The 17,238-nt window shown below is 49.0% G+C and overlaps 1 protein-coding gene across 1 annotated transcript in view; it reads right to left on the bottom strand.

The window, feature by feature from the left end:
- The window catches only part of LOC149352598 (cocaine esterase-like), a 51,014-nt gene extending 49,682 nt beyond the window's left edge, over positions 1-1,332 (bottom strand). The window contains exon 1 of the mRNA XM_089581775.1: positions 783-1,332. Coding sequence (XP_089437901.1) covers positions 783-1,175 — 393 coding nt within the window. The 5' untranslated portion in view covers positions 1,176-1,332. The remainder of the gene's footprint in view (positions 1-782) is intronic.
- Positions 1,333-17,238: the final 15,906 nt, after the last annotated feature.

Here is a 17,238-nt window from a genome sequence, read left to right on the forward strand (position 1 = left end):
CTGTTCATAGGCCATTCGCTGGAGCAGGAAACTGCAAAACCTAATTTAAGAAACAATTCTATGGAGGAGGAAATTAGGAGAAAAAATACGTAATACCGCAGCACCCGCTTCGTTTCTCTTGGAGGTTGCAGTGTTCATATTTATTCGATCTTTCAAACCACACGCCTAATTCAACGATAAGTTCTCTCTGCTTTCCAGTAAATATTTAGTGTAGTATTTCAGAAGAGGGCAAATACGGGCTGGTTGGTACATGTTTTACGAATTGGAAAAACAGCGCAATCAAAGACGAGACACAAGAGAAGGACAAAACACCAGCGCTGTAGTATTTCCCCTGAAAATAGCCCATACACTAATATTCGATAACAGCATTTGCGGCAGATCTCTGGGAGAAAGATCTTCTTTGGAAGTAGGACTGCAACACGATTTACGCAATGTGATTGTCAGGAAAGTTACAAATTATTGTAAATACCAGCTTTTTGTATGTCACGGTGCTTGTTATACAGCACTGTCTACTACGCATAAAGCTTTCAGCTGCTCTATGAGCGACTATTTCAAGTGTGCACCCCAAGTGGTCCCCTGAATGGAGTGTCGTCGGCCGCACTGACACAGAGAAGGCAGAGACTCGGATGAGTTGGCGTGCATCCGCCACCGGTGCTGTGCGCATAGCTTTCGTACGTGCTTCCCGTAGCATACACGCGGACTGTATGCGCCCCTCTACGGGTAGCACATACGGGCAGCATGAGGCCGTGTGGCAGTGCAACGTCGTGTGCACGAGCGCTCACCTTGAAGCGCAGTGGTCCGAGTGGTGCGGCGGCGTACGGGACGCCCAAGAAGGCGACCAGGCCCCTGCCGGAAGGCGTGCGCAAGACGCGTCCCCGCAGTACTCCCTGCGGGATGGTCAGCTGCACCATGCGCTGAGGCCTGAAGCCCTGCTGCTGCGCCGTGGCCTGCGGGTGACCGTTGGTGTTGGGCGGCAGCTGCAGCGCCTGATTGATGAGCTCGGGGCTGAGCTTGATGCCGTCGGGCAGCGGCGGGTACCGGTGCACGGGTTGGAACCGGGTCCTGGGAAAGTTCTGCTGCTGCTGCTGCTGCTGCTGCTGCTGCGTGCTGCCGGCCAGCAGCAGCAGTAGCAGCGCGGCGGCGAGCAGCGGCGGACGTGCCGGCGCGATCATCATGCGGTTGTCGAGCGGTGCTTGGCCCAGCGGCGGCGGCGGCCTGGCGTGCGGTCCATGCAAGCGCGTCCGCTCGGGGATGCCGCGTTTGGGGCCGCCGTTGTTCGCTCTCTGGTTATGGGGCCGGATGGGAAGCCGGGAATACACCGCGGAAGGTGAAAGGGGAGCCGGGCCACGTGACGCGCCCCTCGCGTCACGCTGCCCTGGCTCCACACCCTTTGCCCGCCCGCCTGGTTCGCCGCGCCACGCTCGCGCGCTGATGCGCCGCCGCGTCACAGCCGCCGTCCTTGCCGCTCGCGTAGCGCTCCGGGGGCGCGCCTTCGGAGAAGTCCGTTTCGAGTGGACACTCGCGGGGGACTTCCTTCGATCAGCTGCTCTCTCTTTTTGCTTTGTTTCCTCGTACTCACGCTGCTTGCGCGGCGCAGCCTTTCTTGCATCTGCTCGAGTGTTTTTCTTGTCAACAGCTTTATTGCTCGTGGTCGCTGAGCTGGCCGAACAAAAGCCCGTCACGTACTTTGCAGAAGACCGTTCTTCCGGCCGAAGGCCAAAGCCTAATAGGCGACGATGGAAAAGAAAACTGCGGCGAGATGTTCTTGCATGGAATCGTAGCGGCTGTGTGCTCCGCGCTGCCGCCTCTTTCACAAATAAGTTTGTGCACCGCTGTAAAATTATTTGTACGGAAATGTGAAATCGATACAAGGAGGTGCATTTCACGCCAATTAGAGCGACATGTGCTTTCCTGCTGTTGAACATCCAAAGGAGTTCATCTGAAGGAGCCTGTAAATGAAGGAAGCTGAAGGCTTTGCGAATAAATGGAACTGCAAAAAAAAAGCACGGTATATTGTAAAACAAACTTCGAAAACTTTGAAATTAATGTATTGAAATTCTCGGCTCAATAAAGTATTATTATTGCTGTTACTAATATTATTGTTTCCGGAGATTGAGATATTACATAGCAGTTGCCGCTGCCGGCAAAATGTTTTCTTCCGCTTTGTATTTTCGCATTAAACGACTACTACTACTGCCAATTCTTTCAATATATACTGTTGCTGTGTTCTCCTAGGCTGTGTAACCGGTTATTGCATCTGTGAAGAGAAAAGGGTGCGAGCGTGATTGCAGTGTGCAGGAATCGAAGTATGGCTCAGTGCAACGTAAGGCAATTCCTGCCGTACATATTTTGATCATCACGCGACTATATATATCTGGGTAAAATCAAATAGCTCTCTTTATTTTAATGTTTGTGGGAAAGATATAAAACACTCATAGTCGTAAACGCTTGCTGCTTACGCAAGATTAAATGAAACGAAGCCAATTTTCATGAAAGAACATTAACGTGCGGTAGTAAAATAGAATAATTTGGAGGATCTTATCAAGTTTCGAGAGTGCACGTTATTGTTGTGTAAGTAAAACACTGGTTGCCGAGTAAGGCACCGCAAAAAAGACGCGTGGGTCATTCCTTATTACGCAAGGAGCCTTGCAAAGCAAATGGCTGCGCAGATAAAAAAGTAAATCTGTGTACACACGAAATATGCAGCTGGCACTGTAGGCCTAATCAAAATGCCTTTTTCGTTACAAGCCGCGTGTCATATGAAATCCGAAATACCTCCACTATGGAGCGCCACTTCATGGTACATGTGCTGTAAAAGTGTAAGTGGACGTATTAAGAATTCTCCGAAAAACACTGCACCCTTCCGACCTTTACGCTTTGTAGCGCTTAACTTAATTTAGCCTAATGTCCCCAAAAAACTCTGTTCACTTCCAGTATGGGGCAGAGAAACATTACAGGGATTAGCAGTGACAGGTTACAAAACATAAACATGGGCAGGAAGACACACAATCCTCCGATTAGGTAATCGTGTGTGTCGACAAAAAAATGCAGCCGCCGTGACACTGTTTCACGAGGCACAGCTGAGGTTGCGGAGATCGGCCATTACAGTCGTTGGCTGAAAAGCATTGTAAGAGGTCAGAAAAAAATACTACATCCATATTGCGGTAAGTGTGTAAGTTTGCATACTTTAAAATTGGCTAGAATGTAACTTAGAGGATCAAACAACTTAAGAAACATTCTTAAATTTTTTGAATTGGTATATGACGTATTACCGAGAGCTTTTGAATGATATTTAGTCGTTTGATTTGACCATAATTTTTTTTTAATTCTGGGACGAGAGTGTGGAAAAAATAAAATATCGAGGAGTTAAAGCGGGTAAACGTATGATACTTGTTCAGTTTACGTTAACCAGCGCTAAATGAAAGAATGAAACAACGATTGGACTCGAGAACAGCACCCTCCTGCTCGTGTGAAAGTTTTAAACTAGCTTGAGCGTGTTCGATGCTTGCTCTAAAAGTGACTCTCACGACTGCGCTGACTCGGGCAGCGTGCCTCTTGTGGCTATTCCTCCTTTTGGTTACCACAGCACCGGATTATCGGATGCGAGAGATGGAATGCGCTATTGGCAGTGTACCCTTAACGTCCTTTATGCGAATAAATTCCGAGCTTTTGCTTTTTCGTGCTTTTCTCATTCAGACCGTGGCACCCGTATGCTTCTTGCTTTCGATCATCCAATATAACGTATTGTGTCTGAAAGTCCGCGACGGTTCGACATATTCTTTAATTTCATTTCGTGTAAGAGGCGTTCACTGCGCGAGCCAACTGCTAATAAAGAAGAATAATGAACGCTTTTCACGATGAAGCTATCCGATACATGATCAGAAGCAAACGTATACATATGGGTAGATGTGTGTGTCTCGCTCAAGCAGCAGCTTTCGCCACAGACACTCATTCTTAACAGCCCCATCAATCTAGAGTCGATACTGTATGGAACGGGATATAACTAATAATTTGTTTAGTATACCCACCGTACTTTGCTACAGCAGTGTTTACTGTCGGTTAAAAAAAAAAAAGATCGATTCTGGTTTGTAACCCCGGTTTGTCTTCGCTATGTGGTCAGATAATCTGTACACATGGGAAGTGTAACACGGTCCTTTAGTAACAGAGTTTTACAGCACTTTAATCCTTTTCTCGCTGCGGATCAGCCGATGTCGCTTCTGTCGGCTGTCGTTTTATAACAGTTGAATGCACGCTGATTTTTGTAATTAGACGATTAGACCGCTCAGAGCTGTGAAAGCACTCCTTGAAGCACCGAAACCTGTCACAGCTCGTAACAGCTCACTCCATCCTCTGCTTAAATCCAAAGCAGGCCCAAGATTGCGTCTAAGCTCCTCCAAGCAACTTACAGGTATGTTCCCAACGTTTGCGACGCGCTTCTAGAAAGCGTGTGCACATTCCGTCCTCTTAGAGCGATTGCGCGAAGATAGTGTTTGCATTCGTTTCTGCGGGCGTTGTCTTCGCTGCAGGGTATAGTATATTTTGTCTCTTCCACCCACACAGCGTCACAGCGCCAAGGGCTGCTTATGTAGAGTGGTTCGCAGAGGCGCTCCGATTGCAACCACTTTCATAATTACCAGCTTATGCCCTCCAGCTGGAATTAGCTACAAGTCTGTAGGAGCCATCAGCCGAGCAAAACGATCACCGATAGGAGCTCTCAGCGCGCAAGTGAAGAGTCCTTGGAGAGCTGCAAAATCCGCTTGAAAGTCACGACTGCGTACTTTTTCTTTCTCGGTATCGGCCAGTGGCTCCGAAGAGGGCGTGGCACCAGGCTGCAGCTAGAAGCGGCCTCCGACGAGCACTCTGAATAGTCTGCTCATGTTCAAAAGCTTGTAAAAAACAGTGCGGAGAGTATCGCTGTCCGTTAAAACTTTCTCAAGAACATGGTCGGCGTGCTGTTTTCTCTTCCTCTCGGAATACACTGGCTGTGATGACGACGATCGAAGGTCGTCTTTCTCTGTCTGCCAGTGACGGCAGTAAATCGTTTTCCTTGGCTGCCAGGGAGCCTACGGCGCTCCGGTAAGCATGTTTCTTTCCAAAGGTGCTCAAGTGAGGAAAGGGGGCAAGTACAAACGCAGGGAGAGGAAAACCCAGCTTTTCTCCGCCCACGTATCATCTATTTGGGGGTATCGCTAGCTCTCCTGCGACAGCGAGGTAAGTACGGGAGGGGCAAAGTGCTACTGTCACCCCAGCTCTTCTCGGTTCGGAAATTTTAAGCCATTGAGTCGTGCGCTAAATCATTTTGCTACAGGAGGTCGCGCTACCTTTGCCGCTAATTACATGTGATCTTTCGATTTGTGACTGTATCGAGCTTTCGCTGATAATGGCGGGTAAAAGGCGGCGAGAATAGGTGCCGGAAAGGCTGCACAAAGACGCAGGTGCACGTTTTTTGTCGGTGAATAGAACAAACGACTCACAGGTATATGCAAGGTCAGAAAGAAATTGTCCTGTAATAAAAAAATGAGTAAAACATCAAAGCTGCCCTGTCTCCTCTTTTGATTTTATAAATAATTGCGCTGCCGGCATGTAAAACTATGCGCCTCGAAGCATCCAGCCCAGTGGTACATATATGAATGCCTAGGTCAAAACACATCGCGCATTTTAACGAGTGCAAGAAAACGGGAATTCACAATAAACCAGTTATAAAGGGAAGCGAGTTGCTCAGTTCATGAAAGTTGGCGAGGCTTCATAAATACAATTTCATAAAGGAGACTTCAACGATCTCGATAAAAAGTAAAGATGCGCGCATCACATCAACCTAGCCGACAAAAGTTGCAGCGCAGACCCTGCCAGTGCGATGAAAAAAATAGCAAACAGGATCACGTGGCTAAGGGATTTTCGCAAAATTTTTCTTACAAAGTTCGAGCAGCCGGATTCCCTTCAAGCCTCCCTACTTCGCATACCCTAAAAATGTTCTCCCGAAGTTCTCTCTTTTAGAAGGCAAAGAAAAACAATTAATTTAAAGTTGAGATCCCGCATTTCCAGCTCGAGTCGTCAGCCTCGCTTACACTAGCCCGTCATGATGCATGATGTAGGTTGGAAGTGCTGCAGTCCGGAAAAATCAAACTTCCAACTTCTTCAGGCTATTAAGGTGCGCATTCGTTCTCCAGGACGTACGACTTGACTTTTTAGTGCCTGCGGAACTGCCGACGGGCAGCCCTGTTATGGTGGTGGCAGTAGTTTTGTTTGAACAAAAAATAAGAACAAAACGGAAGGAAAAGATGGGCTCCGGCCGAAAAAACTGCCGTCTATAATTTTTAGCACCTGATCTGCACCCGAAATGAAAGGAAAGATGATAGGGAGGCGAAACAAAGATAGGAGGAATAGCAAGGAATGATCGGGGAAAAAAACTATGTACAACGCTATGCAAAGTCACACTCACACACAGATCCACTCAAATAGAAATAGATAAACCGCTCGCGTACAGGTGTCCAATCAATGTTCAGCACCGTGCAGAAGCGGTCCTGTATTTTTACGTTGCGCACGAGCGGTCCTGCATTTTACCGCTCGTGTGTGGTAAACCAGCTTGGTTCAGTGGTGTTGACAATAAATCGAACCCGTCACTTATTACTTGGACATTTCATTCGTGTATCTTCAATGCTCTGAGCTGAGCCAGTAAATAGAAATAACTACACAAAAGATGAAACACGGCGTCTCGAAACATTGCAGAACTCTGTCGCCCAACCTCGTTTGCGTTTGTTTGGTTTGGTTTATTGGGGTTTAACGTCCCAAAGCAACTGAGGCTATGAGGGACGCCGTAGTGAAGGGCTCCGGAAATTTCGACCACCTGGGGTTCTTTAACGTGCACTGACATCGCACAGCACACGGGCCTCTAGAATTTCGCCTTCATCGAAATTCAGCCGCCGCGGCCGGGATCGAACCCGCGTCTTTCGGGCCAGCAGCCGAGTGCCGTAGCCACTGAGCCACCGCGGCGGGGCATTTGCGTTTGTAATTGACTACACATTTATTTCGACGCCATTTAGTTCGCTTGCCCGTTTGTATTTTCTGTTTCTGAATGCTCTGAATCCCGAAGGATCCACACGCTCCCTGTCAAACTCGCAGTCTCCGTTTCAGTAGCAACATTTTCGCAACACTGTTCAACATAGGCAGAGGGCCAACGCTTTTCGCTCACACTTTAACAGACGTCGGTGAAATGCATACCTCCATAACGTGACTCAGGCTGCTCCATTTTTTATTTGAGCGCAATCAGTGCAGAAGTTAGTCCGTCGACTACTCCCGCACACACCCTTACTGCACAACTTGGCGCGCAGTACGCACTCGAAATAGAGTCCGCAGCCCTGCGCACATCTGATCAGGCTGTGCTGGAGGCAGGTCAAGTATACATCCGTGCATTGCCTATAGCCCCCTTTGGTCTGTACCGCGGACGTGTTGCGGGGCACTGCACGGCTGAAAACTTGGAGCGGAGAAGCCAGCTTGCCTAGATTTGAAAAACGTTTTTCCGTCGTGCGCTGAATTCGAAAAGGAAACAAAAATGTAAAAGGGAAAGTCGTAGAAAAAAGAGAAATCCGCAGACCTATCCCGTTACAGACTAAATATTTGCACCACATGAACGCAGATGGCATATCCTCATTGGGACGAGAGATGGACACGGCAGTGCTCGATTGATATCGGTCTGAAGGCGATCACGGGATCAAATAGCGGTGACGTTATTGAATTTTTTGTTACTACAGACTACAAAGTAAACCACGGAAGACTTCCTTGGTGCAACTTTTCTTGCAGTGCAGAGAACGGAATGGAGGATAGACGCTCGGAAAACAAGATTGACTATAGCACCCGTCAATCGCCAAATGCTGAAAAGAAACGTGCGCTCGTTCCGTTTCTGAAGTTAGCTGAAGGGACCGAGGTCACGTTTTCGTAACAGCTACACAGTGCGCATCCCATGGCCACATTTTACCGCTCTTCCTTTCCTGATCCATGCTTTTTGCCCTTTTAACCGTTAGTAGCTACCTCTTGTGACGTCAAGACTGATAACTAGGAAACAATGCTTGCCTCTAGCTGGATGCGAAGCTCACCATTTGCGAACAAGCAAAAATAATGAATCGGAAAAAGGAAAGCCCCACTTTAGTTACTGCATCTCTACTTTACTCCGTCCAGCTGATGAGCTAAGGACATCGATGTAGCCTTGCTGTGCCGATGCAGCCCTTATACCTGTTGTCTGTTATTCCCACGACGTCGCAAGCCGCAGTGGGCTCTCCGGCAGCTGCAGAGCACATCGCTCATTTGCGATTATGCGTTCTTGAGTGAGCGCATTCGGGCAGCAAAAAGTTCGGCTGCCGCTCGTTATAGCTAAGGTATTAGCTAGATGTATAGAGCAGTACTTTAAGCCTGCAGTTCGAGATCAATGCCTGACATGTCGGAGCGCAAAGAAGGTGAGTTTACCGTGATCGCAAACGCGAAAGGCCGTCGTCTAGGTTATCTTCTCAGTAGCAAAAAACAAAAGCACAACAGCAACTGCTAATGTGCAAAACAAAAATTCCTCGGGCAATATGTTGGCAAGGCATGTTTATAACACATTAATTGCGCGTAAGCACACATATCGTTGATAATTTTGTTCTCCTCATTTCTTTATTTTCTCTAGTACATCCGCATACGTCTGCCTCGGGAATCGCTGCACGAATGGCAGCATCAATATGAGCATTAGTTGGAGGAGGAAATTTTATTCAGTAGCCCGTCACGTGGTTTCTCGATGCCAGCCCTCGAATTAGTTGCACTTATCTGGATAAGAGCGCTTCCAGTGCTGGCTTGCGCTATAGTGGTAGGGGCATACTTTTGTAATAAAACTTCAGCATCCAGACAAATAGCCTAGAAGTGTTTGTAAAGCTAGCGCCAAGAAATCTGAGCTCCGTTCGCTGTAAACAGTAGGCATAACCGTGGAACATTGAGGGCACTCGTAGCACTGTCATTGGCATTACAGTCGAGACCACTTATAACGCCGCAGTTATAATGAGCGCTCGGTTATTACAAACGACGGCAGTGCTGCCGTAAAAATATGCATTAGGGCAATGGCTGTGAGTCTCATATACGACGGTTACAGCGAACTAATTCTGTTATAGCTAACGCGAAGGCTCCATAAACTCGCCCATGCCGTCGAAAAACACCCACTTCAGGCTACACCTCACCCCACCCCCTACCCCACTAGGGAAACAAGGTGGCGACCCAAAAAAAATCAATAAAAAGGGACCAATGGAACTTCAGACCGAGGCAGGCCTAGCGCGCATTAAGGTTAAATATCTACGTCATTTTTTGCTATCATTCAGAAGGAATCTTTTAGTTCTCCTGCAGTTGTGTCTTTGTATTCTGGTACTCTGCACTAAATAGACTTTCAAAATAAATAAAAATAAATGTTAGTGCTTGCGTGAAAGCTAGAAAAAGGGTAGGGGATCAACGAATGAGTGAAATTTCAGAAATTTAAACGCCATTGTTAGCACGGCGCGATAAAGCAAGGACGAAGGGAAAGAACCTGCACGTTATGTGACATTCGTCGCTTCCCCAATCGGCTGTCCACCCTGTGTACTCTATACCTTTGCTACCGCGAGCAGGCAGCGCGCAGTTGATGCCTTGCTACTTTGTGCTGTTGATACGTTCTGGGCGCTCATGGACTTAGCTAGCTTCACTGCTGCCTGTTTACAACCTTGCGGAGAATCGTAGCCTCCAAGCTTGCTTTACCGCAAGAGCCCGAGAGCTGCAATTCCACATGGCATGATGAGGGGTTGTGTGCAAGATTCAACTTCGACTGCGAAAAGAATGGCTGTATACGTCGTAACGAAGGTAGCTACGTTTAATGATCTATCTCAAGGGACGAAGAACTGCTAATTGGCAAAGAAATACGGGTTGTCAGAATCGACCTTTTCGCCAGTCGCGAAAGACAAGGACAAGATTCTGAGTGCAGACACAAACGCCGACGCGACGACCAGTAAGCGCCTTCGGAAAGCGGCTTACGCGAAGGTTGAAGATGCGCTGTGTTTTGAATACGCCCGGTCTCGAAAGATTCCCATTAGCGGACCGCTGATGCTTTCCAAGGCAAGAGGCTTTGCTTCCCTCTTGTTTTTTTTTTATGCGAAGCATACTACTTTAGCTACCACTTCAGCCCTTCACCGTGGTTATGCGCCTCCAAATCACGTGATACATGACGTCACACCACGTGACACGATGACGTCACGACAGTGGAGAAACGGGGGCCCACCTCGCGCCGTCGCTGTGGTTGTGCGCCTCCAAATCACGTGACACGATGATGCCACACCACGTGACACGATGACGCCACGGCAGTGGAGAAACGGGGGCCCAACTCGCGCCGTCGCTGTGGTTGTGCGCCTCCAAATCACGTGATACATGACGTCACACCACGTGACTTGATGACGTCACGACAGTGGAGAAACGGGGGCCCACCTCGCGCCGTCGCTGTGGTTGTGCGCCTCCAAATTACGCGACACGATGATGCTTCGCATTCTCCAGGCTTAACGAAGTTAAGCCTCAGCCATTTTTTTTTTCCGATTTCAGCTCGGGAAATGAGTGGATCCACTAGCTGGTTTAAAGCTCGCCATTGGTTAGTGTCCAAACTGTCGCCGGCGAAGCTGCGACAGCGAACATCGAGGGCATTGATGCCAGGGTCTTAAAAAACATTTCAACTATAGCTAGCTATGTACGCTCAGCGGTAAGTATACAATGCCGACGAAACTTCACTGTTACCAGATGCGGCCATCAAAAACATATGCCTTTAAGGCGACACTAGCTCTTGTGTAAAGCACAGTAAGCTTCTTGCTGCTGTCACTTGCGTGAACATGCATGGACAGCAGTGACCGGGGGCTGCCATTTGTCATCGGGAAGTATTGCAAGCCGCCGTGCTTGGGAAGCTACATTACAATGCGCTACAGCCGCAACGCAAAGATCAGGATGGCGCGCGAATTGTTCACTGAGTGGCTGATTTAACTCTACTGTCACATTACGAAGCAAAATAGGGTAGTCTTACTTGTGCTCGACAAATCTGAGTCGCACACCGTGCAGCCTTCCCTGATTTCGGAGATCCTTTGCACAGAATTCGACGAGCAAGATTCAGCCATTGAACATAGGCATCATTCATGCGCTCAAGGCGTCCTATCGGCGGCGCGTAATACAGCGGATGCTGCTTACGATTGATAGAAAAGGCGCCGCTTCGGATCTCTTTGTTCCGCGCCGTCAAAATGATAAGGGCTCCTGGATTAAGCTAGCTGCAGAGTGCGTCACGAATTGCTTCCGTAAAGCCAGGTTTCATGGATCCAGAATGACTGGCGAGGTTGTCGAACACCATCGTAGTCGGACGCATGTGTATATGTCTGGCAACGCGTCGCTGATGCGCAGCTGGCCTGGCCTGACGCTAACTGGGATGACTTCGCTGGTGCGGATGATGACGTCGACATCGCCAAGCCATGCACTGACGAAGCCATTGTGCGAGAAGCACGAACACTCCCCGAATGCCAAGAATATGACGTATACAAGATGTCGAGGCTGAACTTCCACCAGCAACCGTGTGCGCTTCAACAGCGATTAGTTATATCGCGATTAGCTATAATATGCGGCACGGCTTCTACGTTTTTGCACAAGACTGTACAGGATTGTCCTAGAAACATGTAGTTCTATTTTGAGTCAGTGATGTCGGCTGCATTTGCAGTTCCCGCTGGACAGGTTGACAGTGCCATTTCGTGTGCAGAAAGAAGAATCACTTTCCCAAACGAAGAATTTAGAGATGGACATCGTTAACTTCGAAGGTGAGCCTGACAAATGCTTTCTGGTGCTGTTACTTCTTTCTTCTCTGACGCAGTAGAATGTTTTACTATAGGTCACTGCATCTGAGTTTTCGTTGCGGGAGCTGCTTCAGGAGAATAATGAAATCAGCGTAAACGTGCTTTGCAAAAGAAAAAGGTGGCAGATCCGCGAGCGTGGAAGTGTGCGACGTGCGTGAATCAATACAGTTTGTGAGCACATTACGCTGTTTGGGGGAAATACGGGCTCTAAATATGCACAAACACGAATTTTCAGATTTCTATCGATAGCACAACATAATGGGTGTCTGAAAGGGTTAAAGCAGCTTGTTGACAGCGAGGGTCGTGGAGAGGAGCGCATGACCCTCGCTGGAGAGGTTGGAAAGCGCTTTGATATACATGTATAGTGTGCTCCCAACAGTGAGACGCCCATCACTTACTTTTTAAAAGAATAAACGCTATTAATGCGAAAGCATTATTTGGCTCATCGGCAACCAAACCCGGCGTCGGCGTTGACCAGCTGCAGTGGTCCCAAAAATCCCAGATTACGTCACGGTGTTATCAAATAAAAATAAAATTTCTAACGAAGGTGCGGGGCATTGTTCCCGAGATTTTCAGAAGGCTACAAAACCGCGTTGCATCTTGGCGAACAAAGGTGAACTCAGTTGCCTTACGACTGTATGCTAATGAGAAAGTGTGTCAGTAGAAAGGAGGAGAAAAATTCAAAAATAAACTAAAACTAGCGAAAATAAAACTAAAATAAAAACAATGCTTTCGCACTCAAAGCACGTAAGTATGGCCATAAGTGCCCTCTGTAATTTATGTTCATTCACTTCGTATTTCTTCTCTAATATGGGAAGCCCACTACCTACGAATTTCGGATACAAACGCAATGACCGCGACCGTCAGGTTCGTTATAATTGGGCTCGACTGAGTACCCTTGAAGCCGCCGCGTATCCTACGTAACCAAAGTGAGTGATGGGCTTCAGGCCACAGTGGCTACTGAAGGGAGTGACTTCAGTACAACAGGAAAAAAAAAAAGACAGAGAGATTTTGGCCTTGGAAAAAAAAAAGCCCTTTGCGCGCTAAGTTGACACAGCTGACGATTTTTCTTTATGGCAACTGCGAGGACTGAACGAGTTGGAGGAAAACTGGCCAGCCGATTCTCGTTGCGCCACCGAGCGTAAAACGGAAAGCACAATGAAAACGCGATTGCCGTCTAGTTTAGCGTCTAGGCCATACCCGGAAAAAGGCGGAGGGGGGGGGGGGGGGGGGGGGGGCAGCTGCGCAATACTTGGCGCCTCTTCAGTGTGTCTGCAGCGTTTCTGGGGAGGTGCGCACTGCGCGAGTCCTACCCTTAGTTATGACATGTTAAACGGAGCTCTGGAGATTGACTACGAGTTCAGCTGTACGTTGCGCTCGAAGCGTAGTCTGTGGTGCTCCATCCATGTACGCTTATATCTTATTTTATACAGACCAGTCGTGGCGACGTCTCAGCTGCTCTTGGGAACTTTTCCGAGAAACGTGACGTGCCAATGTCGGGCTCCGAGAGAGGCAAGAGTGCAGGGTGCTGTACGGGCGTTCGCTTCCCGACACCGCCCTTTCGTACACGCACTGTGAGAGCGGAACAACAGGCTCGTGCAAAAGAGTGGCCCATCTTCTCGACAACTGTCTTCGAGCCGCATTAAAAATTTCGAAACAGGAGCCACCTCCGAGTGAATTATGGGCGTGAATACTAACGAATCCAGCGCCCTCTCGCCGCGGGTAGTCGCAGTGGAAGCACGCTCGTGCGGGCGACAATTGCTCGGCGCCGGCGCGTCCAACCTCAAAATGTCGCGGGCGTTAAGTAATCCCGCACCGCCGCTGAGTCGGCAGCAGCGTCCTCGAGCCTGTTGTCACTTTTAATGCGCGTCGGCGCGTCGCTCGCCCCCTACCCCCGGAGTCAGCGGGTGGTCTTCTGTTGGCGGCAGCGGAGGGCCGCTCCTGCGGATGAGTCCGCGGCCGCCCTTGGCCACGCCGTTCCGCATGCGTTGCCCGACCGCTGCGGCGCAGGCCGCGACGGCGCTGGGTCCTCGCGTCGGAAAAGACAAATCCATCAGCCCCGCGCGCGGCCCTACTCGGAATCTGACGCGAGCCGCAATCTCATGCGGCTGCGAGCAAGCCTTCCACGCCGCGCGCTTAGGTTGACTGGTGGCGCGCAGCGCTGCCGTTCGCGCATGCTGTGGGGGAGAGTTCCTTTGAGTTAACTACCCGGAAAAATTAAATATTTGGGAAACGGTAGTTTCGCCTCAACATCTACGGCGTTCCATGCATACCCGTGGTTATGCAGCCCCCCCCCCCCTTTTTTTTTTTACCAGCGAAAGCCGTACGAGAGCCTTTTTTTTTTTCTTGGTAAGCTGTCGTAATCTGAACCTCACGTATTATACTGCTTGTCGAATACGATGTTATACCGGGGGCCCTGAACCATCAGGTAGATGCGGGCTGGAGAGTGGGTGCCCTTGAGAACGTGCCACCTGCGGTCACATCATCCAGGTGCGGCGGGGAGGGTGCGCATTTACTCAGAGGCGAGGGTGAGGGGGTGGGGGTGGAAGCAGCACAACTGTCGCTCTAGCTTATTAGCCCGGCAGCACTGCACTAGTATGAGTTTATTTCCACTGAAAAATTCTGTTAGCAATGAGGCCTTTTTCTTTCATCTGTCATATATCTCTCAAGTTGGATTCCTCATGACGAGGGCGGCATGTCGGATAGCCCGTTATGCATACTAGTTTGAGGATACTTTGACCTGCGGCTGTCACTTCACAGGTATTTGCGCCTTAGCAATATCTTTTCCTTCTTTGGGACCTTATCACAAAGACGATTCTTTGTGCAAGCAGCTGTTACCACAGAACTCTTTGCCGGTGAAACGATAATGGCACTGCACAGGACACTCAATTTCCAACGAGCGCATTGGTTTTGCCGTTGTTTTTTTTTTCCTCGTCTGGTTTGCGCAGGAACCGGACGTATTTCGAAAGAATATATAACGTCCCGCTGCATTTGCATTTTCCTCTCTCGTTAGCAGAGAATTCCCATCCAGGCATCCTACACCGTATCATGGTTGAGTTGAATGAAGTTTGCAGCACTCCGCGCCTGTAGAATAAATGCGACAGTTCCCAAGTTCTTTACGCCTACCCAAGATTAATTCTAAGCCTCAAACAGCCAGCGGACAGTTTGTTTATAGCACAGTTTTCGTACGGTGATTGTCGGTATTACAAACGCAAACCAGAAGCCAAAAAAAAAAGAACAGGAAGTACCACTTTGAGCTTTTTATTTAGTCGTCGGTGGTCGAGAATGGATGCAGACATGCACCGAACAGGTGCCGACGCTATCTCCCAGTAGCCATACCAGCGCCCGACTCAATCTCAAAACATAGTACATGGTTAACCAATGTCGATGCTTGCGTGGAATCCCATTGACCGTGCACGGGGCGTAGCGCTTGAAGTTCTCTGAAAAGGCTGTTTCTGCAGTCATACAGGATTCGGTATCTCCCTTAACAACGAGAATGCCACTATAGAAAAAGTATAGAAGGCTACATTTTACCTTTACTAAGCACTATTCAGCGTGCTGGAAGTGCATGACGTTTACTGTTGCTCCGGACAAGAAAAAAAAATGCTGCACATTTCGCGCCGTTTTGAACAGTTGGCGTGGCCGCAAGATGAACATGCTTCCCAGAGCCCAACCCCATATCATGGGAAGTCGATCTCTCCATCACCGGGTGCACAGCGATGGCTGATCGACCGGGCCTCTGTATGGCTACGGCTAATGGGGCCTTGGACTAAGCGCCTCACTCAGAGAGATCATGCACATAATCCAGGAAATAAAAAGTTGACTGCTATTTGATGCACTGGCAAACAAATTTATGATCGAAAAAGGTGACTGCGTCACGCAACCATGCGGCTGCTCAAAATAGTGCGAAACGCGAGCAAGTGAACTGTACACACACTGCGGGCTCTGCAGGGCACGAATTGGCCATGGGCCCCGCTCGGATGCATTACTGCGTAGTGCTAGTCACGCACTTGGTCCCATGCAGGGCCCGTAGTGAATCGTCGTCGCCTAAGAGCCGCATTGCATGCGCAGCTTCGTCGCTCACGCAGGTGGTTATTACGAGACAGAGCTGCAGTTATCACTGGCCAAGCGCTCGCGCGTTACTATTAATTCCACGGTATACCGCACTATTTAAAAGCGAACTACATGCCTGCTCAGGCGTGATCCGTGCGCCGGCAAAAAATTGTTGCCGATGCCAGCATGACCGCTCCTTACCCCGACCGCTGCCTACACGCACAGAGGAAGGGAGCGGCGTGGCGATGAGCGAACGTGCACAAATACACGCCCACGCTGCCAGCTCACCGCTGCCGAAAACTGCGCAACGATGTCGTCATCGTTCAGCGGCAGCGAAGCACGCCGCGATTTGTACTCGTACCCAGCATGCTCTCACCGAAGCGCCCCTGCTGAGCAGCCTCCCCGCGCATCGCCTCGATTGAAAGTTCGATGAGAGCTATAGAAACGCTGCCTTCCCTTTCTGAACTATAGAAATTGTGCGAGGCAAGGTACCGGGTCATCTCAGCATGCACACATCAAGAGGTTCGCGTGCGTGATAGCGAAATCTCCGTGTACTGTTGGGATAAAGTCATATTAACAGCCAGGTTGCTTCCACTGCAACACTATGGCGACTCTAGTTTACCTGACCATAATTATACCACTGCAGACCAAAAGCCAGGCAATGTATACACTCTAAGAAGTTCTTCGTCCTTTCGTGAGTAACGACGACCGTTAGCCCCCGGAGACGAAGTTTGGTCAGCGAAAATACTAACTGCAGTGTGAGGCAGCTCTCTTCAGATTTCAAGGTCTAAATGTTTAGCCCTCGGTTAGCAAAGAGACGAACGGAGGGACGAACGTAATCATTTTTAGTCCCCGATGCCATGCTCTGCTCCCCTGCAAGTCACAAACTTTGATGGCATGTTTGCTGCATGCAAAATTGTGACCTTTTGTAATCGAAGTCCACGAGAGTACGCAACAAGTGAAAAAATAATGAGATAAAATTATTAATGAACAACATCACAGTCGCTATTCGTGCGCAGGCCAAGACTGCTACTTCACGAAACGCTTAGCGGCATCGAAGTGATCGGCTCCTGAGAATGCGGCGATGTGAATGCGATGCTGTTCGGAATACGAGGTCTGTTAGAAAAGTATCCGACCTTTGGCCGTTGTAAAAAAACTTGCATAACTGGAGCGTTGAAAACCTAGTCATCTTTAAAGTAGTCTACTTGGGACTCCACACACTTCTCCCAGCGGTGCTGCCATTGGGGGAAGTATTCCGAAAAGGCCATTTTCGGAATGGAGTTTAGCTCAGCTGTCGTTGCAGCCATAATGTTCTTCCTTGTCTGAAATC

Source organism: Amblyomma mixtum, chromosome 3, assembly GCF_055824585.1.
Source record: "Amblyomma mixtum isolate Tamu chromosome 3, ASM5582458v1, whole genome shotgun sequence".
Classification (NCBI taxonomy): Eukaryota; Metazoa; Arthropoda; class Arachnida; order Ixodida; family Ixodidae; genus Amblyomma; species Amblyomma mixtum.